General features: G+C 40.3%; 1 protein-coding gene across 5 annotated transcripts in view; it reads left to right on the top strand.

Moving 5' to 3' along the window:
- CENPE (centromere protein E) overlaps nucleotides 1-22,508 on the top strand; it is a 73,694-nt gene that overhangs the window by 12,781 nt on the left and 38,405 nt on the right. For 3 of the 5 annotated variants that reach the window (XM_037896981.2, XM_043545260.1, XM_043545261.1), the window contains 14 exons: nucleotides 1,540-1,627; nucleotides 1,903-2,029; nucleotides 3,426-3,545; nucleotides 11,235-11,393; nucleotides 12,055-12,199; nucleotides 13,322-13,413; nucleotides 13,744-13,800; nucleotides 13,883-14,050; nucleotides 15,471-15,545; nucleotides 15,794-15,916; nucleotides 16,331-16,465; nucleotides 17,231-17,408; nucleotides 17,974-18,128; nucleotides 20,181-20,495. In XM_037896981.2, the coding sequence (XP_037752909.1) occupies nucleotides 1,540-1,627; nucleotides 1,903-2,029; nucleotides 3,426-3,545; nucleotides 11,235-11,393; nucleotides 12,055-12,199; nucleotides 13,322-13,413; nucleotides 13,744-13,800; nucleotides 13,883-14,050; nucleotides 15,471-15,545; nucleotides 15,794-15,916; nucleotides 16,331-16,465; nucleotides 17,231-17,408; nucleotides 17,974-18,128; nucleotides 20,181-20,495 (1,937 nt within the window). The remainder of the gene's footprint in view (nucleotides 1-1,539; nucleotides 1,628-1,902; nucleotides 2,030-3,425; nucleotides 3,546-11,234; nucleotides 11,394-12,054; nucleotides 12,200-13,321; nucleotides 13,414-13,743; nucleotides 13,801-13,882; nucleotides 14,051-15,470; nucleotides 15,546-15,793; nucleotides 15,917-16,330; nucleotides 16,466-17,230; nucleotides 17,409-17,973; nucleotides 18,129-20,180; nucleotides 20,496-22,508) is intronic. The other 2 variants (XM_043545262.1, XM_043545259.1) reach the window with 1 other exon arrangement.

Genomic DNA, 22,508 nt, shown 5'->3' with positions numbered 1-22,508 from the left:
TTGGGGGAGCAGCAGACAAGCTTCCTTGGTGCAGGGGGCCAGAGAGGAGGATCCCCTCCCCCACCCCTCCCCCCCAGCATGACACTCACCCAAGTGCCCCCAGGCTAGAGTGCCCATCTCCCTGCTATTTAAATACTGGCTAACATTCTAACAAACGGGAGGTATTATACCATAGAAGAAATTATCTGTCTATGAAGTGCTGGGTTCTAAATTTAAATAGAACCATTCAGGAAAAAGAAGCCAAGCACACTGTAGACAATTCAGTGTAAAACTCTGCTCACTGTGAAGTTGCAGTTAAACTAAAATCTTTATAAAGCTTAAGAATGGTATAAAGACTATTATAATTGTTACAGTGCTATAACTAACGTAATAGTACACATTTCCCTGGAATATTGGGTGCAATCCTAGCTGGCCAGTTGAATATAAGAGAAATAACAAATTATTAGAGGCATGAGGAACTCATATATGAAGGGCTGAGGAGCAAATAGATTGGGATTGTTTAGAGAGGAGATGTGATTAATGCTTACAAAATAATGAATGGTATAGACCAGGTAAACAGTAGTGCCCCTCTCACAATACTAGAACAAGGGGTTATTCAAAGAAATTAAAAGGCAAATCAATTTAAAATGTAATACTTCTTTTGTTTTTACATAACCTATAACGAACTGTGGGATTTATCACTGCAACCAAAAACTCACTGAGATTAAGCATAATGAGAGTATTCACAGTTTGATTAGATGGGATTCAGATTTTAGCATGGATACAAATCTTGAGGGCATCAGCCAAACACTGACTAGGGTCACAAAGAAATGTTTCCTCCTATGAGAAGCTCATTCCTTAATTGTCCATTTAGGAAGCAGGGTGGGGTGTGGTAGGTTAGTTGGCTGCTTGTTGTGGGTATTTTTGTTGTTTTTTGGCGGGGGGTTGTTTTATATCAGGCATCAGCAACCTGCGGCATGCATGCCAAAGGCGGCACACAAGCTGATTTTAGTGGCACTCTGCTCCCAGCCGGGGTCCCGGCCGCCGTCCCCGCTCAGCCTGCTGCCAGCCTGGATGGACGGAACCCCGGGCCAGCAGCGGGCTGAGTGGGCCGGTGGATGGAACCCCGGGCCGGCAGCGGGGGGCTGAGTAGCTCAGCCCCCACTGCCGGTCTGGGGTTCTGTCCGCCAGCCCCTGCCAGCCGGAGTCCTGGTCACTGGCCCCGCTCAGCTCGCTACCAGTCTGGGGTTCCGTCCACCGACCCCTGTAAATGTAAAATGTATTACTGGCACGTGAAACCTTAAATTACAGTAAATAAATGAAGACTTGGCACACCACTTCTCAAAGGTGGCCGACCCTGTTTTATATACTCCTAAAACATCTGGTACTGACTGCTGTCAGACAGAATATTGAACTGAATGGACAACTAGTCTGCTCTGTTATGGCAATTCCTAGGTACCTAAGATTGCTTAACCTTCTCTGAACAGTTACTCTGACTATTATGTAGGATAAAAGTGGACTTTTGTGAATAAAAGCAAAGTGTTTTTATGTAATATCTAGGTCTTCGACTCAAAGAAGGATGTAACATAAACAGGAGTCTGTTCATCTTGGGTCAAGTGATCAAGAAACTCTGTGATGACCCATCTGGGTAAGCATTTCCAGAAAAGATACTACAAATGAGTAGTTGTAACTCTCTACATAGTTGACTAGTTATCAAGCCTTCAAATCCATTCGTATTCTTAATATTGATTTGTCCTTATTTCCTTTCATCAGACATATAAAACATGAAGAGAACTGCAATTTCATACCAGATGTTGCTAGGTCAATCTGTTTTTGCAACTGATATCATTATATTCACCAGTACAAGAACACTAGTCTTTGCTTCATGGTTTGTTTGGTGTTTTCTCTTCCCCTCCACAACAGTTTCATAAATTATAGAGACAGCAAGTTGACACGAATTCTCCAGAACTCCTTGGGAGGAAACGCTAAGACAGTTATCATTTGCACAATTACGCCAGTTTCGTTTGATGAAACTCTTAGCACCCTTCAGGTAAAATTATTCCGTTCCTTTATTTTTTCCAAGCATTAACATGTTTTAGCTAACTAGGTCAGAAACCCACGTTTCTCAGCTTTAACAAAATTGATTACTTGATCTTTCTTGAGGCCTCCTGTGGACTTGAGAGCCATTGAAGTGCACCGTTTGATACTGTGAGCCTTTACCCAGGCACCTTCTGACATATGTTGTATGGAATTTACTTCTTCTGACAGGCACATTTTTCATTTCTCCTTGTTTCCTCCATCTGTATAATCTGTACAGTCTCCACTTTCTCATAAATTCCCCTTTTCAGAGACTTCATATATGAAATCTAGTCAACAATTCAACAATTTGAAGTTGTCAGCTTTTTTCTTTTTTTTAGTGTCCCTTTTAACATTGCTGTTGGAATAATTTTCACTTCTGATTTTTTGGGGGGTTCAAAGTTAGTCTCTTTCCACACACACCCCTCCCCCCCATGCAATCTTACTTCTTCCAAAATTAAGGCACATTTGGAGGTTGGGACTACAGAGCAGCAGAAAATACCTACATAGTTCTGTAGTAAGATAGGAAAACCAGAACTAAACCAAATGTGAACTTCTTGCTGTGCATGTACAAAAAGATAGCTGAATTTAACAAGCAACTGCTTCAGGATTCATAATATGTGAAGTTCAAACTTAAGGTCAGGCACTCTGAGCTAAGTGCAAAATGTTTTGGCTTTTTTTAAAATTTATTTTTAATTGGAAAAGTGCTTTAGGTCTGAACCTACACCCTTACTCGAATGAGTTGTCCCATTGAAGTTATAAGACTACTCAATTTTTACTCATCTGTAGGGTTGGGTTTGTTGTATTTCTTGTGCTCTCCAAAATCAAATTTAGCTGGATAACCTCTTTGTTTCATCTTTGGGCTGATACCAAGCAATGGAAGCTTTCAGCCCCACTCCTTCCTTTCCACACACACACATCCTCCCCACCACCCCTCTTCCCTCCCCAAAAAAGAACAAGTTATGAGTAAGTGGAAAATAACAAGGCATAATGTTGAATTGCAGCCTTAACTAATTTGGCGCTTGCTACTCAAATAGTAAATATTCATTTTGCCTTCTAGTCATCCTGTTATGACTTTTCACTCTAATAGAAAACTATAAAGATTTATTTACTTATTCTCAAAAAGAAAAGGAGTACTTGTGGCACCTTAGAGACTAATCAATGTATTTGAGCATAACCTGAAGTGAGCTACACTCACTACAGCTCACTTCAGCTTATGCTCAAATAAATTGGTTAGTCTCTAAGGTGCCACAAGTACTCCTTTTCTTTTTGCGAATACAGACTAACACGGCTGTTACTCTGAAACCTTTACTTATTCTGTAACTTCTGCTAATGGGAAGCTTCACTGTCTTGTATGGTCATTCTTTCAGTTTGCCAATACAGCCAAAAGAATGAGGAATACTCCAAAAGTCAATGAAGTCCTGGATGATGATGCCCTTCTGAAACGATATCGCAAGGAAATAGTGGACTTGAAAAGGCAGCTGGAAGAAGTATGTTGGAACATATTAAGCTAATCATATAGCATTTAATATAGAAAGACCAAAAATGCCAAATAAAAGGCAACTAAACTTGAAGATAAACTGCACTTGCTTTTAAAATACTTTGGACCATATCTCCCTTCTCATACAACAAGCTGAATTGTGTGAGGTTAACGTGGTATAACAACACAGCTCATGGTGGTTATGGGTATGTCGTTACTTCCGTATATCCATATGTGAAACTTCACAGATTCAGTGCCGTTAACCTAATAAGATCCCATGTGCCCATAGGTGTATGGATAGAGGCATGCAGATCCCACTTCTAGTGCCTGTGTTTTTTCTCATTTAGCTACCACACTTCTAGAGGCAAAGAATTTTCTTCCTTTTGCATTTGAAGAATCACTAACCTAGAATTTCATAACCTACTATTATAAAAACTCCTAAGATTACCGTAACTGAGATTGGAAAATTTTCAGACATTCATGCTGCCGCCGCCACCTCCACCCCCTGCCTCCCCTGGTGCACTTGGTTCCATGTCTCCTGACTATACATGACATACACTGAAAACACAGGAAAATTTCTAAACAATAATATCACTTCTCATGCCCAGCAAATCCACTAATGCAACCGCATAATCTCTGGCTGATGGATTTCCTGATACCAGAAGGCAGAATAGACATTCCCTTGACAAATTGAGGCTACAGCAAATTTTCTTCAACTGGCTTTACTCTTACAGTGTTTCTGCTGTACAATCAGTTAATTTCCATTCTGTTTTGTACACCTAATATAAGACATGCGGACTGTAAGGACTTTTATAGGACAACTCAGATATAATTGTCATACCTGAAACTGTTTATAATGACTATATTTCAAGTTGATAGTGTCACTCTTAAAGATTCAGATTTTATCAGAAGGCCTTGTTCCAGTCTTCTACCCTGAAAAGCCATGTAGAATGGAAGTTTGCTCTCAAATCCTGAATATGCCTTGAGAGGTTGAGAAAGAGCACAATGTTTAGCTCCACCCTGGTACTTCCTTTTTAAAATAAAGACTCTACTTCTTTGCATAACTGTCTTAAAGAATCATTAGTTACTTTAAGATCCAAAATGTAAATCAAAGCATTAAAAACTATACATAGAATAATAACAACATGCTATGCCTCAAAGCCTATAAAATCTATGCAGAATTTTTAGGGGAAAACAGAAGCTTGTGGTCATGTGGGAAACTTCCTACCTAAATCTACCTAAGTCCTCTGTTTTAAGAGACCCAAATTTTAAAACCCTACCCACAGTCCTGCAGAAGCATACAAGTCTTGCCCACTCTCTGCTGAGATGATCAATTACTTTTTATTCTAAATTTTGAGGAAACAGTCCTATTTTTCTGCATGGCTGCGGTATTTAGAGCAGTCATGGTAGTGCCATGACACTAGTTCTCAGAGAAGAATTCTCCGGAAATGCCACTTAAAACTGTACACGCTTATTCTTATGGAGCTGGAGTGATCTGGAACATCTCTCTGAATATCTGACAGTTTAATCATGGGTATGTCTTTAAGAAATGTCTAGCTTAAACTCTTGTATTCAGTGTCATATATGTCTAGCATTTGGAGGAATTTATGTTTCTTCTTTAAGTGCTGTCCCTGTGGGTGCTCCACTTTAATCACACTGTTTAATAATAGAATACTATTTATTTAAATATTGTTGATGTTTTCTACATTTTCAAATATATTTATTTCAATTAAAACATGGAATATAAAGTGTACAATGCTCATTTTATATTTATTTTTGATTACAAGTATCTGCATTGTAAAAAAAAAAAACAAGAAAAAGTATTTTTCAATTCACCTAATACAAGTACTGTAGTGCAGTCTCTTTATCATGAAAGTTGAACTTACAAATGTAGAATTATGTACAAAAAAAACTGGATTCAATAATAAAACAATGTAAAATTTTAGACCCTGCAAGTCCACGCAGTTCTACTTCTCGTTGAGCCAATAGCTCAGACAAACAAGTTTGTTTACATTTGCAGGAGGTAATGCTGGCCGCTTCTTGTTTACAATGTCACCTGAAAGTGAGAACAGGTGTTCTAATGGCACTGTTGTAGCCGGCATTGCAAGATATTTATGTGCCAGATGTGCTAAAGCATGAAGGGGCATACAAAAATGTTTAGCATATCTGGCACTTAAATACCTTGCAGTGCCAGCTACAAAAGTGCCAGGCAAATGCCTGTTCTCACTTTATGGTGGCATTGTAAATAAGAAGAGGGCAGCATTATCTCCTGTAAATGTAAACAAACTTGTTTGTCTTTGCAATTGGCTGAACAAGAAGTAGGACTGAGTGAAACTTGTTGGCGCTGAAGTTTTACATAGTTTCATTTTTGAGTGTGGTTATGTAACAAAAAAAATCTACATTTGTAAGTTTCACTTTCATGACAGGTTGCACTACAATACTTGTACGAGGAGAACTGAAAAATACTATTTCTTTTGTTTATCATTTTTACAGTGCAAATATTTGTAATAATAATATACACTGATTTCAATTACAACACAGAATGCAATATATATGAAAATGTAGAAAACCATCCAAAATATTTAACACATTTCAATTGGTATTGTTTAACAGTGTGATTAAAACTGCGATTAATAGTGATTAATTTTTCTGAGTTAATCGCATGAGTTAGCTGCGATTAATCGACAGCCCCAGTTTAAATAGCTAGTTATAGTTAGCGTTACTGTTAATTTCATTATTATTATTATTATTTTTAAAATTATTTAGTTACCCTCTCCGCTGGGGACGGTTAACCATTAAGATTCCTGGCTCCCCAAGCTTCAAGTGCTGCAGCTCCTGCAGCGAAGTAATGCCCGTTTTGGACGGGCATTTGTGCGTACAATGTCTTGGTGAGGTGCATATCCCCCCAAAATGCACCCATTGCAGCAATTTGAAAGCTAGAGCCCGACGTGACTGGGATCTCAGGCTAAAAATGATTTTTATGGAGAAATCCCTCCAACCTGAATTGGACACGCAGACTGCCTCTCCAGGCACTCCTCCAACAGAAAAAGGAAACTTACCGTGCAAAAGATTAAGGAAGAAGGCTCAGACATCTCTGCAGAAAGCACTGCAAAAACAGCGGTGGTCTCCTGCCAGGTCACTACCCCCATTGTTGACATATGCTCAGGTGAGCACCTATGATGCTCTGGGTACCTCCAGAACCGCTGAGGCCCTAGCAAAGGAGACAGAGTCAAGGCACAGACAAAGACATGCCTCCTCCACGGGACCGAGTTCACCTGTAAGGGACTCTGCACCAAGTGTCTCCTCAGGCACCATGCCTCCGCCCCCAGCACAGGCAGCTCCAGTGGAGAAAACCGTCTGTACCAACCACACCGACCAAACAGATGCAGCATCAGTTGGCTGGCACGGATGAGAGTGGATGGCACCGATGGTTCCGACATCAGCACCGACACAGTCTCTGCCACATCAGAGAGACTTGATGATATCGTCGGCACCACACTCCCCAGTGCTTGGTACCGTGGCTCCCCCAGTAGCTCTCATGAAACAGCACTTGTCTAGTGAAGATGATGATGTTGAGGTGCAGGAACAAGGCACTTTCTCACCGCACCATTCCTCAGCGAAAGAATGCCAACCACCTTGGAGCCATATGCGGCTGAGATACTATTACAAACAGATGGCTCAACTATGGTGCACACCGCCGTGGATGTACCTGCCAATGGCCTTCCCCACGGCTCATAGAGGTGAACTACTGTCCAACCGAGCAGCTCAGGAACTTGGGGATGACACAGAAACGGGCACAGACCAGGAGACTACATCTCCTGCACAATTCTTCCTCCTCCCCAGGTGAGGCGATTATGCCACCGCTGCCTACTTCAGGAGGCAATTTCAAACAGTTCCAGGAACTGTTTAAATGGGTTGCCCAAAGCCAGGACATCCCTTTTGGAAGAAGTGCAGATGAACCAGCGCAAGCTGGTACAAATATTACAACCATCATCTGCCTCCAAGATTGCTCTCCCCATCAATGATGCCAATTTGGAATCAGCAGAGACAGTCTGGCAGATACTGGCCTCAATTCCGCCAACATGCAGAAGGTTAGATAAAAAGTATTATGTCCCCGCAAAAGGGGGAGACTTCCTCTTTGCCCATCTACCTCCCAATTTGTTGGTAGTCGATGCCACTAACCAATGCGGCAAGCCAACCCAGTTTAGATTGACACCACAGGCTCGACCTGTTTGGGCACAAAGTTTATTCTACAGGCACATTACAATTTAGAGTTGCCAACTATTCTGTCTTGTTGGCCAAATAAGATTATGATAACTATGGGAAATGTAGCTCGTTCACAGCAAAGCTCCCCGAGGAGAAACAGTCACATTTCAGGCCATTGTAAATGAGGGTCAACTAACTCATAGCCAAAACAGCCCTCCAAGTGTCCCTAGACATCGCAGACATGGCAGCCAGAGCCACAGCCTTAGTGATGTGCCGGACATCCTGATTGCAGGCCTCAGGCATCCCTAGAGAACTACAAACAAAAGTAGAAGACCTACCTTTTGAACGAGAAAAGTTGTTCTCGAATAAAACTGTTAAGGTGCTCCACTCAGTGAAGGACTCTCGGGCCACTCCGGGGATTTATACCCCGCCTTCAAAGAGAAGAAGGTAGCAACCTTCTCAAAGACTCCAACAATCTACAGCAACAACGGCCTGACGATAATCAACGGCAACACTCACAGCGTCAGAGAGCACCTCAATTCCAAGTGCCAACTTCCCAATCGGCTCCTCCAAAACCACAATTTTGAAGATTTGGTCGAGGGTTTGAACAACCTCCCTCACCAAGCAGTGCCTATGGCCGCTCTGTTCCCATGTTTTGGTCATCACCTTTGCCCATTCTGTCAATCTGGGCCTCAGTAACATTGGGCCAATGGGTTTTAGAAATAATCCATTCGGGGTATAACATCCCGACCATCTACCCTCCCCCCCGTCCCTGTTCAGGGACCCTTCTCACGGCACCTGTTACAACAAGAAGTTGATCATCTTCTACAAAGAGGTGCCCAGGAATGAGTGCCTTCACAATACAAGGGGAAGGGATTTTACTTCCATTATTTCTTGACCCAGAAGAAGAATGCGGGAGGGAGATCTATCTTGGACCTCAGGAAGCTCAACAAGTTCATACGCTCCCAAAAGTTCAAAGTGGTCACACTTGGCACAATACTTCTAGTGCTGCAACAGGGACACTGGTTTTCAGCCCTTGACCTCAACTATTCTTATTTCCATACCACCATTCATCCCGCTCACGGAAAATATCTGTGATTCACAGTAGGACGTGAACACTTCCAGTACAGTACTACCATTTGGCTTATCTACTGCTCCAAGAGTTTTCTCCAAAACCCTACTGGTAGTTGCGGCATATTTACACAAACAGGAAATAGTGATCTTCCCTTACCTGGATGATTGCCTTCTCAAAGGACCGACTCAAAAATAAACAATGGACACAGTCCAAACCACTATCACACTATTCAGAGATCTAGGATTACAGATAAATGAACGAAAATCCATTATAATCCCAGTCCAACAACTGGACTTCATTGGGGCACATCTCAATGCCATAGAAGCCAAAGCATCCCTGCCCCTGACCAGATTCACAACTCTGACATACATTATCTCAGAGGTATGAGTCAGCCCTCAAATACCTTCTCATACTGTCCTGCAATTGCTGGGACACGTGGCAGCCACAACGTTCATGGAGCGACACGCAAGACTACATATGTGTGCCTACAGGGCTGGTTAAGAACGATATACATACCCAGCAAGCACAGCCTACACAAACAACTTACAGTACCACCCAGTGTCCTTAACTCTTCACACTGGTGGACAAGACCAGAAAATGTTTTTATGGGCATCCTGTTCCAACAGGAACCTCCATCAATTGTGATCACCGCAAATGCCTCGCTGATAGGATGGGGCATCCATATGCATCAACACACAGTTCAAGGTAAACCGTCTCCTGTGGACAATCATTTACACATCAATCTACCAGAGCTATATGCAGTCTGCAATGTCTGCAGGCATATCCTACCTCATATAGAGAACACATTATGACAGACAACGTTTCATGCATGTTTTACATCAGCCACCAAGGAGGTGCTTGTTGATACTCGTTATGCACCAAAGCTAAGGAACTGATGCATACAACACAACATAAACATTTCAGCCTCCTGCATGCCCGGCAATGGCGGACACACTCAGCATGTACTTCTCCCGAGACAACGAATGGGAGATGAATGGAGGAGTTTTGAGATCCATTTTCTGCTGGTGGGGCACTCCACTCATCAACTTGTTCGCATCCACAATGAACCGCAAATGTGGAATGTTCTGCTTGAAAGCAGGACAGGACCCCAATCACTGGGGGACACCTTTCTCATCAAATGGGATGCACAACTAATGTATGCATTCCCACCGATTCCACTGATATCACGTGTGATACACAAGATCCGAACAGACATGGCCAAGGTTATCCTCCATAGCTCCGACGTGGCCCAGACAAGCACGGTACCCTTACCTGATGCGCATGGCGATATGTGCCCCTCAGGCTCTCCCTAGTTGTCCGGAACTGCTGTCTCGGCATAACGGTCGCACTCTTCACCCAAATCCAGAGATACTCCACCTGCAAGTGTGGCTTGTACATGGTTCCATCATGATGAACTAGCCTGTTCAGAACAAGTTGGACACTACTACCGAGCACTCGAAAGGAGACGCAATATCCACTCAGATTGTCTAAATGGATCTCCACATGCCTCCAAATTTCTATCATGTTCGGAACACAGACCCTCTTGTGCACATCAGAGCACATTCTACTATCCATTTCAACCTCGATAGCGTTCCTACATAATGTTCCAATACTAGAGATTTGTAAGTTGCCACTTGGGCTTCCATCCACACATTTACTGAGCACTATGCAATCACTCATGACTCCAGGGCTGATGCCATAGTGGGCCTAACCGTACTCACCTCAATGACTCAAACGAACCCAAAGTCCCTCCTGCCTTCTATGGTGCACTGCTCTACAGTCACCTAAAGTGGAGCACTCACAGGGACATCATTTGAAGAAGAGGAGAAGGTTACTCACCTTGTGCAGTAACTGAAGTTCTTCAAGATGTGTGTCCCTGTGGGTGCTCCACTACCCGTCCTCCTCCCCTCTACTTTGGAATTCGCAGTTGGGACTCTGTGGTAGAGAAGGAACTGGAGGGCTCGGGTCATGCGCCCACTAGATGCGGCACCAACAGGACCAGAAGATGCCTACTGTGCGGGTCATGCCTGCACAGTAGACACTGCTACCGTAAATCTCTGATTGGCGCTGGGATGCATCAACACCTAAAGTGGAGCACCCACAGGGGCACACATCTCAAAGAACCTCAGTTACTGTACCAGGTGAGTAACCTTCTCTTCTTTGCTAGGAAACACTGGGTTTCCCTGTTCAACTCTCATAAATATTAGATTTTTAAAAGTAAACTATAGGCTAGATTATTCCATCAGGAAAACTGACAAAGTATATGGAAAGCTGCTCCAAGTTAAAGTTTTTTAAAAAGGTGGGGAGGGGCTTTACATACTAATGTTATGTGTCTATATAAAATAGTTGTTACTTGAAGGAAACAACAAAGCTAGCACTCTTTTTTTTCTTTTTCTTTTCTTTTTTTTTTAATGGTAGGTTTCTTCAAAGACTCATCTCCATGCGATGGAGAAAGACCAACTAGCCCAGCTGTTAGAAGAAAAAAACTCTCTTCAGAAAATACAAGAAAATAGAATACTCAATCTAACTGAAATGCTTGTCACCTCCTCCTCGTTTACATCCCAGAAAGATCTTAAAGTAAGACTGAGTTACTATTCAGGGTCACACAGGATACTTGGACAATCTTGACCTATAACTGGAGAAGGTGTTTTGTGCGTTTTTCCTTAGATCTGTGAAATATAATGAAAAGTGGTCTTTTCTGTAAAGCTTATGAAATGACTAATCTTTAGACTTTTGGTTGACACTTCACTACAGTGTCAGGCTATTTAGCTGGCCTTGCAGTAAACCAGCTATAATAAGATGCAGAAGATGGCCCAGGGAGTAAAGCATAGGACTGGGATTCAGAAGAGTTGAGTTCTATCTTGGCTTGGTGGCCTCTGTCATAAGAATTTATTCGAATCTAGGTGAATTACACAATCTCTTCCTAAGTTATCTAGTCTAAAATGAGGATAATTTTTTAAGTAACAGGGTTGTTGTGAGGTTCAGTCCATTGTCTGTAAAGTTCCTTGATATCTGGTGCAAAACTTAAAGCAGAAGAAGTTTTGTGGAAAACTGTTCAGCTGAACCTCAATTTTGGAAAAACTGCAATACAGACAAAACCATCCCCTCTAGTTATCTGCTTATACTGTTATCGGAACAACGAGGTGTAAAATGAAGGAAAGTAACCTTTATTATTAATGCTTCACTTGACTGTTATTGTTCTAACATGACTTCATTTGTGTCCTCTCCCCTTTTTAAGGCCAAAAGAAAAAGAAGAGTTACTTGGGCCCCTGGGAAAATAAATCAAGGGGACATCAGCTATTTTGCAAATTTTGAAAAGCTAAAGCCAACTGATGCCAAAAAAATGAAAACATTGGCAGAGAAGCTTCCAGAGATGGAGGATTGTGAGTACATGTTTGGGGGAGAAGACACTAACAAGGAAACTTGATTTAGAAGGTGCCCACTGTTTATCCAAATGAAGACCTTGAGATGGGGAGAGATCTCTCCAATATAAATGGAACATGGAGTAAAAGAATTTACTCTTAGCATAGCCGCTGTACTGGATGATACAATGCGAATCAGTTAAAATAGAGATACTGCACGTGAATAATAGCAAACTAGAAGACTTGCTTCTAGGTTTTCTGACAAAGGGGTAAAAACAGCACTCCAGTGGGGCAAATAAAAGGTAAAAGTATCCAGTGATGTTCACATACTTGGCTCAAGGAAATTCCTTAGCCCTGTCTCAGATTTTCAGTTGCTATCTATTTCAGAAAAAGGGTAAAAACCTAGACCCATGGTGTCTCCCCAAGAAAAGTCACCCCAAAATGGTCCATTTGAAGATTAGCTATATATTTCACGTACTGACAAATCATTCTTTACAACAAAGGGTCCCTATCAAAATTGCTGAGTTCTTTTTTTAAAAAATCTAAACCTGTCAGCGAGAATGGGTGAAGCCATTGTCAAAATCAACAGAACCACAGTGGTCAAAACCCCACAAGCCTCATTAGAAGGGCAGAGGTTCACCCCTTTCTTCCAGAAGGCCTGAGCTGGGGAGAAGAATACTTGGACAGAGTTGTTGTTCAATGGAACTTGTTCCCTCCTGCTTCTCCACTCCCCCCAAAATTCCTTTCTAGGATGAGCACACCATTTTAAAATTACATAATTCTTTTCCCCCTTGGGTTTCCTCTAAAGGCAATATTTTTCCTTACCTGTAATTCTTGTCACTTCATAACAGGAAAATCCAATGAATTCTCTCTCCTTATGTTAATATTTGTTAGCTTACAGGATGTTGGGTATTGAAGACTGAACTGTGTGGCATAGTTCCAGGCCATTTATAGAAGGATCACATAGGAGCAAAAATTTCTGTCCAGTTAGCAGTATTCGCAGATATGGCTACCCAGTAGTTCGTTATGGACTGATGGAATCCTTTTTGTTAGAAAACAAATTTTACCGTCATGGACAAGTTGCTGTGTTTTGTTTTGTTTTTAAATGCACCTATCTTTTTCTTGTTTTTTTTTTTCCCCAAGCTATGTTTTCAGAGTATTCTGAATATGATTATCTGCCTACCCCTGATGCAGTCTCAGAAAGCGAATGGAATTCTGGAGCGAATATGAACTGGGTAACTTTCAAGATTGATAATTTAATACAAGATCATACACAACTGAGGGAATTTGTTTTTTATAATTTTTTCATTCTGCAATCTGCTCTGGCCAGGCTAACCTCTTGTGTGAGATCAATTATGCTTCCTATATCTCTAAACATTATACTAACCAATGTTGTTCTCCTCATCTTAGCAGCCTTCAGAGTGTGGTTGTTAAAAATAAATACATCTTAATTTGAGGGTTTATTTTATTTATTTCAACTCTGGCTACCCATACAGTACTAATTTTTTTTAAACGAAGCCACTCGATCTTGTAAAATGGCTAACAGAAAGCATTTCTTTTTCTAGAGTCAAAAAGACTTTGCAGATTCTGTCCAACTCTGTGAAACACTAGCACTAGAAAAGGTAGGTCAGCTCAGTGTCCTAATAGAAATTAGCTTAAAATGCAAGTAAGCCCTGTTATAATACATCATTCCTCCTTTTTAAGGATATTGCTAGAAATGAGGTGGATGTCCTGCAAGCTAACTTTGACAACCTAGTATTAGAAAACGAACAGCTGAAATTGGAGATAAGTGAATTGAAGGAGAAACTGAAGGAAAAGATAGAAACAGATGAATTTGAGGAACTGGAAAAACAAACCCAAAAAGACTATGAGGTAAGATGTTAACATCAAAGTTATAGCCTGATAAGACTTCGGAAAACAGACTTCACCTCATTTTTCAGAGAAGTGTGTAATATAAGACCTTATTTCAAATAACAGGCATGTTTTTAGAAAGTCATATTGACTACCAAGGATCTTACAAAGTATGTCCAGACTAGTTTAGGGATTGTGGAATTTGGACGCTAGGTCATGGAGGAAAAATTTGCTTCAGTTTTCTGACCTCAATATGCAGGCAAGTTCAGGGTTGCACTCCTTAACTGAATTTCAACTAAATACGTAACTTGGATAATGTCCACAGTAAAAATTGAATTTACTAATCTGCACTTCACATTATTTTGGATTTTGTCAAGAGTGCTGTTGTCATTAAAGTTAGTAAACTGCTTTCTGAACGTTGATGATTTAATAAAGTTAAATATTTAACTCAAACATCTTGAACAGAAGATCTTGCTCTAGTGCATTTCTAAATGCACTACTTTTATAGGTCTGACTTATAACTATTCAAGTCTTGTTTTATGAATTAAATGTCACTGTGAGACTCAGCAGTAATATCTGTGGGAAATTGAAATGCTTGCTTTTGCTGCATGATACTATGTCAGCAAAGAAACCTAAGAAAAATACTTCAATGTACTGGGAAATTATATAGTATAGAAGGAGCTGGCTTCCAATTCACAGAAATATATATAATATAAATCACTTATGAAAATATAAAATCACTTATGCTAAAGGTCAAAAATAAATCTTGCTTGATTCTTGCCAGCTGACTGCTAATAAAAGCATCTTTTGACAGTTGTAAAACATGCTCTGAGGATTTTATTTCTTGATTTATTGAGGTGAACAATTTGTGGTTGGGAGGAGGGAGTGAAGAATGAGCTGCTCATTGACAATAAACTGGTTGCTATAAAAACTGCATTTTCTCTAAAAGTTGCTGAATTAGCTTTTACTAAAAGTGTGAACCAATGCTGTAATGATAAGTTTTTTGAGGAGACGGTCTCATATCTAAAACTTTCCCTGCAGTCTTGGGAACCCAAACTCAATAGCAACTGATCTTATAAAAAAAAAAATTACTTAATCTTAAGGATTGAATTTCACTTTTTAAGTTTTTCCTGCATGAATCGCTTATTTTGCATCACATTGCATCCTGTGTTTGAGCTATGGCAGGTTGAGGTATGCTGAAATCCTTGTTAAACTATTGGGAAGCTAAAGTAAAGGGCTGTGACTTTATGCAACTTTTCTTCCTGCCTTAAAGCGGATGTAATAACTTGTTTCTTAACTATAGTAAACAACAACATATTGTCTTGCCAAACCCTGGGGAAATTTAAGGTAGATCTTGCTTATTTTCATGGTGATGGCAACTAAAATTAATGGATGGGTGCTTTCTAATATGCTCTGCAATTTTGCTTCAATTGCTCCACAGATACAACTAATACATGAAATTACCAACTTACAGAATATAGTTAAAAATGCTGAAGTATACAATGAAGATCTGGAGGTGAGCTTGGCTGATGGTCTTCTGTGTAACAAAACTGGATGACTGTATAGAATGAAATACATAATTTTGTATATATCAGATCTTAACTTTCTAACTTTTTTAATAGATAAAATAATTGGGCTCAGGTCAGTTTTAGTTATGTGTAAGTGTTTATAATTGTTTTTGTTAGTGAAGTTACCTGTAAAACCAAATTGTATACTTAAATTGTTCACCTGCTTATGCTGCTTTTCTCTAATTCTTTTTTTCAGACTGAACTAAAATCAAAATTGGAACAGCTTAAAGAAAAAGAAAATCAAGTAAAGGATTTGCAGAAATATGTGGAAGAACTACAGAAAGCAGGCACGGGGAAGAAAGATGTGTCTTTTTCAATGGTAAACTTGAGTTCTCCTCTGATTTTTAGAGCTAATTCGGTTATAATAGGAGAGCCTGAACTCCTTCCAGAGGGAAGAAAAGACAAAAGCTTAGAAAAACTACTATATAAGAGCTGATTATTATGCTGACTACTTATTACTAGTCAACACATCTGAATTTTTGCTGGGCAAATACAGTTCATACTGCATATATCAGTAAATGTATTTAAGGACGATTACTAGATAAACTGCTATGTGTTCTATTTTTTTGCAGGAAAAATTTCCCGCTACTGTGGCGCTTAAACACAACAAGCTCTCCAGGACTGTTAAAACCAGTATGATAGTTATTTGGCTACGTGGGAATCCTAACAAGATCATAGTTGCTTTATCATAATTTATGATTATTTGTGTTTAATATCTGTCTCATTCTTACAGGGAGATTCTGATAAACTACTTGATGAAATTCAACAAATGAGCAAGTCTCTTGTTGATACTGAAACTGTAGCCCTGGATGCTAAGAAAGAATCTGCATTTCTCAGGAGTGAAAATCTAGAGCTAAAAGAGAAAATGGCAAGTAACTTATTATTTCAGCATAAGTGATATGGTTCTGGCGTATAAGAAACTGTTATAGAGGCTCTCCTTGTTCCAGAGAGACTAGTCAAGGAACAAATCTGGAAAGACAAGACTCAGGGGAAGTTACTACTTAATTTCCCTTGTACTTATTTTTTATAATCATGGGGCTCCTGGATAGTAAGATTTCAGGAAGGATTTGACTATGGAGGGTAGAGGCCTGGCACACTGCGGCTCGATGGGTGCTCCATGCTTGGGAGAGGATGAAAGAAAGCAAAAGAACAGAATGGGAGATGTAGGCTGGTGTTGGTGGTGGAGCAAAGGGGAGGAATATAAGAAGGTGAAGTCAGAGGTGTGAGATTTGAAAGTGAGGATAAGGACAAGATACTGTAAGGGGCAGGATAAACAAATGGAGTGACTTTAAAGGGGATTGAGGTGGTCTGGGCCTGAAAGATCAGTTTGCTCAGAATGCTTTAGACAAAGTTGAGGGGACTGATACAGGTATCAAGTTGGAGAGGAGGCTACGGTAATCCAGATGGAAGGCAAGCATTAGTAGATAGAACATAAAGAAAGACCTGATATTTGTTAAGAGTTGATGAAGAAGCAACAAGACTTTAATGACCAGCTAGATATGTGGGGAGGATAATACTGGGACAATTCTGAGAGATTGCAATGGCGAAAGGAGCTTTGCTTACTACTAAATTCTTAGTTTAATTTGTCACAGTACTTCTGTGACTAGAATAATCTTACTCTTTTTTCACACAGAATGAGCTCTTAAATGGTTACAAGCAAATGGAAAAGGATGTTCAATTGTATCAAAGGCAATTAGAAGCAGGAAAAGTGAGCTACAAAAAAATGCAAGTTGACTTACAGAAAGAGCTACAATCTGCTTTTCAAGAAAACACAAAGCTAACCTTGCTCTTGGAGGGTAAAGTTCCAAAAGGTACCGTTACAAAAAAAAGATGTTCTGAATGACTTTGTAGATCTCCCCATTTCATAATGTTTTGACATAGTAACCTATAAAAGTGTACGTTAATAGTTTGGGGGGTTTTGAGAGGGGAGGGGAAGGTATAGAGCAAGAGCTATTGAGCTTTACTTCATTCAAGCATTTAGAAGCTTCATTGTTCACCAGCTTGGGACCACTGTTTTTTCTGATACACATCAACTGCTTAAAACATTCTTATGTTCAGCTTTTCCCACTCACTTCATGTGACAGGGGATTTTTGTGTTACATACTGCAATAAACAGTGAAGTTAACTTTTTTTTATATTTGGGAGAAGCTGTTTTACAATAATCTGGGATTGATCCAAACAGGTAGTGATAAAATAACTAATTGGCGGCTTGACCTCCTCCTTCATTGTCAACAGGTCTCATTTTAATTGGTCCAAAAAGTAAATCTGTTTAAAACCTGGTAATGTTCTCTCAACCAATGTGTGCATCTTCTGCCTATTAAACAATCAAAGTGGATCTTTGGAGCTTTTTATTAATGTAAATCTTTCAAACTCTAGATTTGTTGTCTCTTGTGGAATTGGAAAGAAAGATAGCTGATTTAAAAAATGAATTGGATAAAGTGTTAGAAGAGAACACAGTTTTACGAAAGGAAGTAGATACATCATCAGAATTCAGATCTCTACCTGATAAAGTTGAGATGCTACAGAAACAGGTAAAAATTCAAAACCTCTTGCTCTAATAATATGCTGAGATTATGAAGGCCGTACACTAATTCGACAGTATCTGTCTGTATGTAATCTCCCAGACAGAAAAAAGGGGTGGGGGAATGGGTGCATGCATATAGTCCATGACATGAAGGGAGAATGGGGGACAACTGGGGCATACAGACCCCCCTGCAGGAGGGGAGCTTTGGGGAAGGAGGGACATATAGAGCCCATTGTGAGGAGTGGGGGAATGGGGAGAAGTGGAAATAAGTGTGCACAGACCTGCTGGCATTGGGGGGACACTGGGTACAGGAAGAACGGAGAATAGGGGGGAAACAGAACCCCTGGAAGGAAGAGATGTGGGGGAGTTACAAGATGTTCCTGAAATGGAGGGGGATAGAAAGCAGCACACAGGCTTTTGGGGTGGAACTGAGGGATGCAAGGAGGCTCTGTGGTGTGCAACAATCTCCTCCTATGGAAGCTATGAAGTGTGTGACACTCTATACCCACACACTCACCCCTTCCCATGTATATTTCTCTTAAGATCTTAAAAAAGTAACAAGTCGTCTGTGCATGCATGCTGCTGCTGAAATGATCTGCATATATTTTAAAAATATTAAGGATGTGCTGACTGCCTTAATATATACATTGGTGACAAGTATTTGAAACTTTCTAGGGAGGCTCTTGAGCTTAAGACAAGCCTTACTTTTTTCAGATGTTCTCTTACTATTTTATACTGAATTTTAGAGGCTTGGTACATTGGTGGAAGGTTACTGGATATCCAGTCATACTGTCAAAAATTGCCCAAACCTTGATTAGAACAAAGGTAAATCAACCAAATAGATAACGTTTGGTTGTTTTTATAAAAAATTATTTAATATTTATATTTCAAAACTTAAATGTGAAGTCATCCAGTTTTTTCCAAGTTCTAAAACACATTTTAGTGACTTGTAAGTAATCCATAAAACCATTGGACTGCCCAATCCGACTTAGAGGTGACCACTCCAGGTCAGGGTTGAGGTGGGATTTGGAGCTTTGGCTTAGTACCCTAAACTTAGACATGCCATTCATGGCCCTGAACAGGATTCCACTGTCTTAGATAGGAATGAAATATTTAATTTTTGAAGTTAAAGCAAAGTCTCAGGGCAGGTTTCAATTGCTTAACCTTCCCTTAAATATAGCTCAGGGAATTTATTTTTATATGGCTTTTCTAAGGACTTCTTTATCTTCAAACACTTACTAAAATTACATGCCAAAATATGGACTTAAAAATATCCAAGGCACATTTCCTCCGTAGAATCCTGATCACAAACACCCACCCCAAAAAGTCTTCAAACTTTAATAGCACAGTGATTACCAAAAAGTCCTCCAAATTAGAGAATAACAATAGGCTTTTGTACCTATAAAATCTGTCGTATGCATATCTCTTTAACAGAATATTTATAGAGGAGACTTTAATTAAGAATATCAGCCTAAATTTCTGAGGCCTGGTCTACGCTGGGGGGGGATCGATCTAAGTTCCGCAACTTCAGCTATGTGAATAACGTAGCTGAAGTCAACGTACTTAGATCTACTCACTGCGGTGTCTTCACTGCGGTGAGTCGACTGTGGCCGCTCTGCCTGCGTCTCTCGTGGCGCTGGAGTACAGGAGTTGACGGGAGAGCGCTCAGGCGTCGATTTATCGGGTCTAGAATACATGTGATAAATCAACCCCCCGCTGGATTGATCGCTGCCCGCCGATCTGGTGGGTAGTATAGACATACCCTAAGAGAGACATGTCTTAAAGATATTTAAAATATATATCTGGGGGCAGCCCAAGGAATTTATAGGGGGTTAGAGAAGTGAGTTGAAAGCAGCAGATTTTAGACCCCATTCTTGTATTTGTTCTCGCTCAGTTTTTTTTTTTTTTTTTTAGTTTTGGCTGTTGCCTGGGTACAGCGTAGTCTCCTAACCACTTACGGATGTGATCCAGCTTTCATCAGCCTATTTTCATTTCTTGCCTTTGCATATGGGGATGTAGCTCTGTAGCACATGCACTAATATTCCGGTTCCCTTGGCAGATATTTGAGAAATCAGAGGAGTTGTGTTTATTAACATCAGAAAGAGAGAAGCTGCTCTCTGAAGTGGCTGATAAGGAGGCTAGACTTCAAGGCATGACTGAAGAAATCAGAATATCAAAAGAAGACCTAGCCAGTACCCAACTGAAGTATGTAAAGGCTGATCAGGAGTACCTAGAGCTCAAAGGCCACCATGAAGAACTTGAGCAAAAATTGTTGGCTGCATCTGAAGAAAGTGAGCAAATGAAACACCAAGTAGAACATCTATCTGACGAAGCCCAAAAGCTTAAAACTATTGTGGACAATGTGAGACTAGAGGTTAGTGCCTTCCACCTTTTCTATGGAATAGTCACTGAACAACTCACTCATAGTAAAGTCCTCCTTGAGAAACTCTTAAACTGAAGTTGCACAAATATATCTGTAATAGCTTCCACAATCTGTGACAGAAGATTCTATAATAATTGGGTATTTCACAAAAGCCTTTACTGCACCTGACCTGCTGGTACTGTGGCTATTTTTGAACGCTAAAATTGGATAAAACAGATGTAATAATCTGGAAAGTATTTTCTTACTAGCTGAAGGCCTACCATAGAGTATATTGTGATCAATAGACAAGAAGTTTTGGTTTGAAATATGGAGTTTTTTCTTTTGTTTACCTAACAACAACTTAGATTTGTCTCCTAAACATTCTATACAGTTGTTTGGGTTTGTTTTTGTTTTGTAAATGGATCACCAGGCTTGTATACCTTTTTCTTCCTTCCCCAAACAAGTTCTGCAGATATCTGGGGAATAGGGTAAAACTTTTTGCCTTTCTTCTCCCTCACATTTGGATTTGTGCACAGCATAAGAGGCAGAAAATGAACTTAGTAAAGCTTTACTGCTACAGCTTATTACTTTATTAAACTCCTCACCTCTTAATACAAACAATTTTGCAAGGGTTTGATCCAAGCAGGCTTAGCCACTGGAGCCACCTGACTGATAAATCAGCCCATCTAAATAAGGTTGTCAAGGTTCCTCCCCCACTCTGAACGCTAGGGTACAGATGTGGGGACCTGCATGAAAACCTCCTGAGCTTATCTTTACCAGCTTAGGTCAAAACTTCCCCAAGATACAAAATTTTCCACCCTTTGTCCTTGGATTGGCCGCTACCACCACCAAACAAATACTGGTTACTGGGGAAGAGCTGTTTGGAAACGTCTTTCCCCCCAAATACTTCCCAAAACCTTGCACCCCACTTCCTGGGGAAGGTTTGGTAAAAAGCCTCACCAATTTGCATAGGTGACCACAGACCCAAACCCTTGGATCTGAGAACAATGAAAAAGCATTCAGTTTTCTTACAAGAAGACTTTTAATAGAAATAGGAGTAAATAGAAGTAAAGAAATCCCCTCTGTAAAATCAGGATGGTAGATACCTTACAGGGTAATTAGATTCAAAACATAGAGAATCCCTCTAGGCAAAACCTTAAGTTACAAAAAAGATACACAGACAGAAATAGTTATTCTATTCAGCACAATTCTTTTCTCAGCCATTTAAAGAAATCATAATCTAACACATACCTAGCTAGATTACTTACTAAAAGTTCTAAGACTCCATTCCTGGTCTATCCCCGACAAAAGCAGCATATAGACAGACACAGACCCCTTGTTTCTCTCCCTCCTCCCAGCTTTTGAAAGTATCTTGTCTCCTCATTGGTCATTTTGGTCAGGTGCCAGCAAGGTTACCTTTAGCTTCTTAACCCTTTACAGGTGAGAGGAGTTTTCCTCTGGCCAGGAGGGATTTTAAAGGGGTTTACCCTTCCCTTCATATTTATGACAAAGGTCATGAAAAGATAAGTGTGCAATAGTGCAGCTTACGAATGCCAGTGGATGGGTGCTTACATGGATGTGTAGTAGCATCATGATTTTAGCACTGTGGCTGTATTTCATGGTGAATGGATTTTTTTTTTTTTTACTACATATTAAACACTCTGTAAGCCCTCACTACAAAGCAGTCTGTTAGTCAATATCCCGTTGAAGTTTATGGGAAGGACTGTGCAGTAGGACTATGATGTCACACAGGTTGAGTGGCAGAGATGAAACATCTGCTTCCTCTTTCATATACCATACTCTTCTTCCCATCCCTTCCCACAGTCTTTCCTTTAAAATATTTTCATCTTTAACGTGATTGTGTGGACAGGCCATCTTGCAATATGCTAAGCAGTTGTCTCCCGTCCTCCCTGCCTCCACCCTGACTCCCATTAAAGTTGATAAGAGTGGAGCCATCTTAGCTCCTCACAAAATTGGGCCTCTACCTGCTACACAATTGGTTTTTGTTTAGTTAAAAAAAAAAAA

Source organism: Chelonia mydas, chromosome 4 (assembly GCF_015237465.2).
Source record: "Chelonia mydas isolate rCheMyd1 chromosome 4, rCheMyd1.pri.v2, whole genome shotgun sequence".
NCBI lineage: Eukaryota > Metazoa > Chordata > Testudines > Cheloniidae > Chelonia > Chelonia mydas.
Note: the sequence above shows the minus strand (reverse complement) of the source record. Positions and strands in the feature narration are given on the sequence as shown.